General features: G+C 41.2%; 1 protein-coding gene across 7 annotated transcripts in view; it reads right to left on the bottom strand.

The window, feature by feature from the left end:
• Positions 1 to 284: 284 nt before the first annotated feature.
• The window catches only part of Mitf (melanocyte inducing transcription factor), a 222,273-nt gene continuing 216,557 nt past the window's right edge, over positions 285 to 6,000 (bottom strand). For all 7 annotated transcript variants that reach the window (XM_041642001.1, XM_041642012.1, XM_041642030.1 and 4 more), the window contains one exon: positions 285 to 3,851. In XM_041642001.1, the coding sequence (XP_041497935.1) occupies positions 3,450 to 3,851 (402 nt within the window). In that variant the 3' untranslated portion in view covers positions 285 to 3,449. The remainder of the gene's footprint in view (positions 3,852 to 6,000) is intronic.

The raw sequence follows: 6,000 nt of genomic DNA, 5'->3' as shown, positions 1-6,000 counted from the left end.
CCTGGCATCTGGGGGTTCAATGTCTCCCCCAAATTCAGAATCGGGGAAATGCTCCATAATTACAGCTCATTTGAGAGTGAGTCATAAAGTAATCAAAAATGTTCTGAACCAAAAAGGCACCATCTTAGAGTGACATCTGAGCTAAACAAAGCGCTGTTGGCGATGACACTTTCCTAGCAATTTCTTATGAATCAGACGAGAGGACAACGTGGGCTGCCATGGCTTTGAGAAGGTATCCACTGGCCAAAATGGGCATTAACCAGACACCACTGGCCGACAAGGTGTGAAAAACCAAATGCTTTAATGAGGCTATGAAGAACAACAGTTCAATTATTTCATTGGATACATTAATCTCAATCAGAATATACAGTGCTGTGGACCATACAGAAAGAATTGCTGTGCCCCACAGCGGGGGCTGTTATTGACATTACAGTAGCAAGTGTCCGCAAGACACAGTCACTTGTCTTTGTCAAGAAGTCGGCTTCTTTTTCATACTGTTAGCGATATCAACTACTCCCCAGTGCATTTTTCAAAAATATGAATAAGTGCATTCCTTTGTGCTTTGTATCTTTAATGTCCTGTGTATTTCGTTTGTTCTTATTGCTTTATCGTATACAAACAACCAGACCGAGCTTTGTCATGACCTGGGTCTGACCAGATTGGTTGTGAAGCTTTTTTTTCCTTTTCTTTTCTTTTTCTTTTTTTTTTCTTTTTTCTTTTTTTTTTCTTTTGGCAAAGTCAGAAGGTTTGGTATTTCCATTATGTTACCCAGAGGAAGGTGGATAATTTTGGTATTTTGAGCACTCCAAACAGAGGTACAACCCCGAGTTACAATTCTGCACCCAGGGGTGGGGGAGTGGCATGGATCTTTCCTTAAAAACAGTGAGCAAAACTACTGCCTCTTGGCTTAAGCAGTCCCTGAAAGAATCCACATTCTCGCTGGCACAAAAGAAATAAATAAAACCACCCCCATGTTGCAGCCTCCAAATTGCTCACCTGCCTCTCCCAGCCTCTGTGTCTTACGACGAAGGCGCTAGGAAGCCGGCAATGGCAAGCCCAGGGGCTACAAATCTGGGTAGCAGTGGAATGTGCCATACTTTCTCCCAACAAACTTTCTAGAAAGTCGCTCTGCCTTGGTCAAACTCACTCAGCCATGGGTTACTCAATCTTGTGAAACATTGCTCAATTATTTAAAAAGAAAAACAATATTGTCAGAATCAACTAAGAAAAACTAGCATTATAGCATTGCGATCTTCAGTTTCCGCGTCCAGCCCTCTCCCGCCACCCACCACAAATGCGAAGAGGGAAACAATGCTATGGTTGTATCGGTGAACACTACGGTACAGTTATCTGTTCATGCACATTTGCACTTCTATTCTAGGAAATGAGTCTCGCACTTAAGGAGGTCGAAAGAACGGGAACTTATTTTCCCTACCCCCTTAAGTCATAAAGCTACAAGGCTGAATAGCATCGTCAGTGTTTCTTACCCAACATGCATGGGAACCGCACACTTGACAATTCTCACCAAAACCATCCATTCATACATCTGACAATCCTCTTGGATCCCCCCATCACCCACCACCAATTCACATTTGACGTTTAAACACTTTTTTAAAAAAAAAAAATCCCTCCTGAAAAAGGCTTTTCCTGATGAAAGAATTTGGCACTGTCAGTAAAATATATTTCATATTAAAAATATCTGAAGGGAAATTGGAAGCTCTAAGAATGTCTGCAGAGGCACCACGCTACTTCTCTCCTCGCTCCAGATACCGTCGTGAAACCTTCTCTTTAGAGTTCAGTCAGTGCTGGTCCAGAAGAGACTGCTGAGTTATTTAAGGCACTTCATTCTGAAGGATATGCTTTATGCCACTCACTACTCAATCATAGGCTGCTACTGAGAAATTCCATTCAACAGCCTGGCGTGTAATGCTATATATCATCTGTATAAAACATATAGATGGGATACATGGAACGCTACAGTTATTGCATAGGGCTACGCAAGTAGGAAATCACAAAAACTAACCTTACAATGTTGCCGCTTTGTTAAAACATTGTTATCAAGTAATTTGCCAATACAGTATTTCCCTCTTTAAGAAGCCAGCCAGTTTACTGAAATAAATCCCATTTTAAGGGACCAATGTGGGCATAGTAAATGCTGTGGTTATCAGTCTTCAAGAATATAGTTATTTTCATATTCCTAGAAATGCATATGTAAGTAGTTTTTTCTAGAAAGCCTGGTTTTTAACCTATTAATACTATATCTTAAATGTGTTCAAAAACAGTTTCAAGTGATACTGGAATATACAAAATGTTTGCAAAGCTCTCTTTGAACACAAGACCTTGCGTAAAAGTAGTCTTTCGTGGGTGTTCAAAGAACGCGGAGAACCACCAGTGAGTTGTAAAAATATTGAAGACTCACCATTTCAAGATGCATATTCTTACAAAGTAATACAAACATTGAAAAAAATGATGGTAATAAAGAATCTATACAATCAAAATGACTAAAACATAATTTAAAAATAAAAATAGTAAAGCCAATTAGAAATGCGCCTAGTTCGGTTATCTTTATCAAAAGCAAAAATGTAAAAAAAAGAAAAGAAAAAAAAACAACAAAAAACAAAAAAAGGAAGCAAACTTCCGGTGCTCCTCGATATTTTACCCAGAGAAGACATTCATTTCTGCTTCAAAATAAAACACATCTTATGAAAAATTGAACCATACTTATTATGAGGAAAACTGTAACTGCGCCCAATAAAAGCCAGAAAGGTCAGATCCTATGTTTCATGCCTTGGTCTAATAACTCCCTTCAGTTTTGGTTTAGCATAAGTTACATTTTCTAACCAGACAATCCTCATGAAAATGACGGATATATTTGTCTTTATGTAATGTATTCTTCTTTTAAGTAGTTTTCAGTACAAAGACTAACTGATGCTGAGAGGGCCCTGTGTCTTTAAGGCAGGACCAGGGAATCAATGCATTCATAAACGTGGGAAAGGCTTGGATGTCTTTTCCACTTTTCTCTTCGTCATCATCTTCGTTCTCTTCTTTTGGTTGCTTTACATTCGTGTAATTACACTTTACAGGTTAATTTCCAAGGAGGTCACAGACAGACAAAGCTCACAGCAAGCTTAGTTTTCCCCTGAATGAAAACGGACAGACACTTCTTTGAAGCAAATGTCCCCTTGCTCAGAAAGCTCACACTTCGAGAAATCAGTTCACAGATACTGCACGCTGATGGTACAATACTTTGGAGGCCTTTGTAGTTGTAAAATAGAATATACAAGTCTGGCTCACAAAATTCTAAAAATAAAATATATCCTGGGCTACTGATAAAGCACGAAAAATTCATATTAAAGGAAAATTATCAAGAAAACCTCTTCAGGTAAATGACGAAGTCTGCTGAGGAAGAGAGGAAGCAGTTTGTGCAGGAGCAGAGCAAGGCGGGCTCGCTAACACGCATGCTCTGTTTCTTCTGCGCTCATACTGCTCCTCCGGCTACTTGTTTTAGAAGCTCCTGGGGACACTGATGACAGCAGCGGGTCAGTGACACCAACGGGCGAGAGGGCATCGTCCATCAGGATGTCTTCCAAGTTGGAGCCCATCTTCCTGGGGATGCTATAGGCCGGGCTGTTCTCCGGCACGGTGCCGAGGTTATTGGTGAAGGTGATGGTACCGTCCGTGAGATCCAGGGTTGTTGTACATGTAAGGTCTGTCTGGTGTTGCACAAGTTCCTGGCTGCAGTTCTCAAGAACCGGTTCTTGCTTGATGATCCGGTTCACCAGATCAGGTGAGCAGAGACCAGTAGATGGGATAAGGGAAAGTCCATGCGCTCTAGCCTGCATCTCAAGCTCCTGCAACCAAGCGAAAGTCAGACAGTTAAGTGGGTGTATGCGCACGACCGACTTCCAGCGCAGAGAAACAATGCAAGAGGGTGATGGGGCAGTTGCCCAAACCCATGGAGTGTACATTACGTTGAGCGTCTCTACCTAAGGCTTTGGGAGGTAAGGAGAAGAAAACTCTAACAAAAGGGCCCCTGTGGCACCTGTGTTGATGGTTAGAGGGACTGATGGTCAGGTGACATATGGGACTGTTTGAGGTTTGCATTCGACTGTACTGTGAACCTGAGACTGCTTTTAATAACACAAGTCTACTTTCTATTTTTTAAAAAATCAGAACATAGGAACAAACAAATATAAATTGTCAAAGTAAAGTTTGCTGCTTTTAAAAAATAAATTCTGGACTTTCCAAAATACAGGACAGGTGACATTTTTATATAGAAAATTCCCTATCAGATGGTATATATTTTATTATGAATTACAAATAGAATCACTCTCTTGCAAAGATTAATGATTAAAAACGAGGATAAGCACCCAAATCATCAAAAGCAAAGTCCACCTACAGCAAATGCTGGCAATGGTGTGGGGAGACAGGAATTCGTACACATTGCTGGTGGGACTGTGAACTGCTGCAGCTACCACGGCAGCCAATGGGGAGGTTCTTCAAAGAAGGAAACACAGAACTACCCCGTGGCCCCCTTCATACCCTTGAGCACGTTCCTGAAGGACTGTAAGCCACACGACATAGAGATCCATGTGTATTGCTGTGCTGTTCACAATGGCCAAAACGCATCAGCAGATGAGCTGTTCATGAAAATGTGATACACCTATACAATAGAGCTTTGTACGGCTCTAAAGAAACACTGAAATCATTTTCAGGAAAATGAATGCAACTGGAGATCACTGAGGGAAATAAAATAACCCAGACTCTCTCTCAGTGGCATCTAGATATTTTTTAAAGTTTGTATGTACGTGTAAGACATTGGACTAGACGGCCACTGCAGGAAGGGTAAAGAGTGCCAGAAGGAGGCCGAGTGGCACAGAGGGTAATGGCGATGCTCCATGATTCGTGGGCATTAAAATATTACGAGGAAATGCATCTTTTTGTACAATGCAGATAAGCTAATAAAAGTATAAAATGACAGCTAATAGAAATATAATGCCAAGTAAATAGTAATACAGCAATACATAGATAGTAATACAATAATACATACAAACTGCTTGGGAGATCCCTTAAGATTTCAAGGGAAATGGCATGGCTCTCTCAACAACTCCCCAAACCCTGATTTAGTGTGAGGGCACTACCCATTTTCAGTACCCAGTCTCAGTGTAGGTACGCCATGAACTTTTCAACCCCCATTTTCAGGGTGAGTGTGCTACATAATTTCCAGTCCTCAGTTTCAGAAGAAATGTGCTCCACACATTTCAGTCCTCAGAGTCAGCGTCGGGGCACCACACACTTTTCGGTCTCTACTTTGAGGGTGAGCCTGCACATGCACACTTTCTGGTTGCCTCCCAGCTTCTGGAGAGGCTGCAGTGACAAGAACCTCGTGAGCATTGACACGGAATGGGATGCAAGGGAAGCTTACTTAATCTAACCCAAGGTCTCTAATAAATTGTGCACTCTCTAGAAGCGCTGTAGAATAGTAACTACCAGAGTTAGGGATGGGGTTCAAAAAAAAAAAGCCAAACCACACAAAATGCCTATTTTTCAGTTATATGCATTTCCTTCAAACCCATACTAAGCTGCTAAGATACAAATATTCAATTGTTTGGGTGTGACAGAAACAGTAGCCATTTCTTTGGTTTCTAGTTACTAAGATACCAATGGTGCCATGAAGAAAACATTCTCCATGTTCCACACAAACAACCAGAGTTTCCTGAAATCTAACCAGCCTCACTCTGGCAAAGGGAAACCTTTACTTTTTTTTAATTCAGCAAGAAAGTTTTCATCTATCACATAAATTATCTTTCACCACGTGTGCTTTCTTACTGTGGGCTGAACTGTGCTCTTACATACACTGGAGTCCGCACTCTGGGTCCTCAGACAGTGAGAAGACTGACTTACAGTCTTCGAAGAGGTGGTTAAGATAAAATGTCGCCAAGTCTGCAGGCAGGGTTGATCGCTAACAAACTCCAAATAGTGAGAAAGCTAATGACCGCC

The sequence above is a fragment of the Microtus oregoni genome, unplaced genomic scaffold (assembly GCF_018167655.1).
Source record: "Microtus oregoni isolate MIOR12 unplaced genomic scaffold, Mior012 000002F_ref0000024, whole genome shotgun sequence".
NCBI lineage: Eukaryota > Metazoa > Chordata > Mammalia > Rodentia > Cricetidae > Microtus > Microtus oregoni.
Note: the sequence above shows the minus strand (reverse complement) of the source record. Positions and strands in the feature narration are given on the sequence as shown.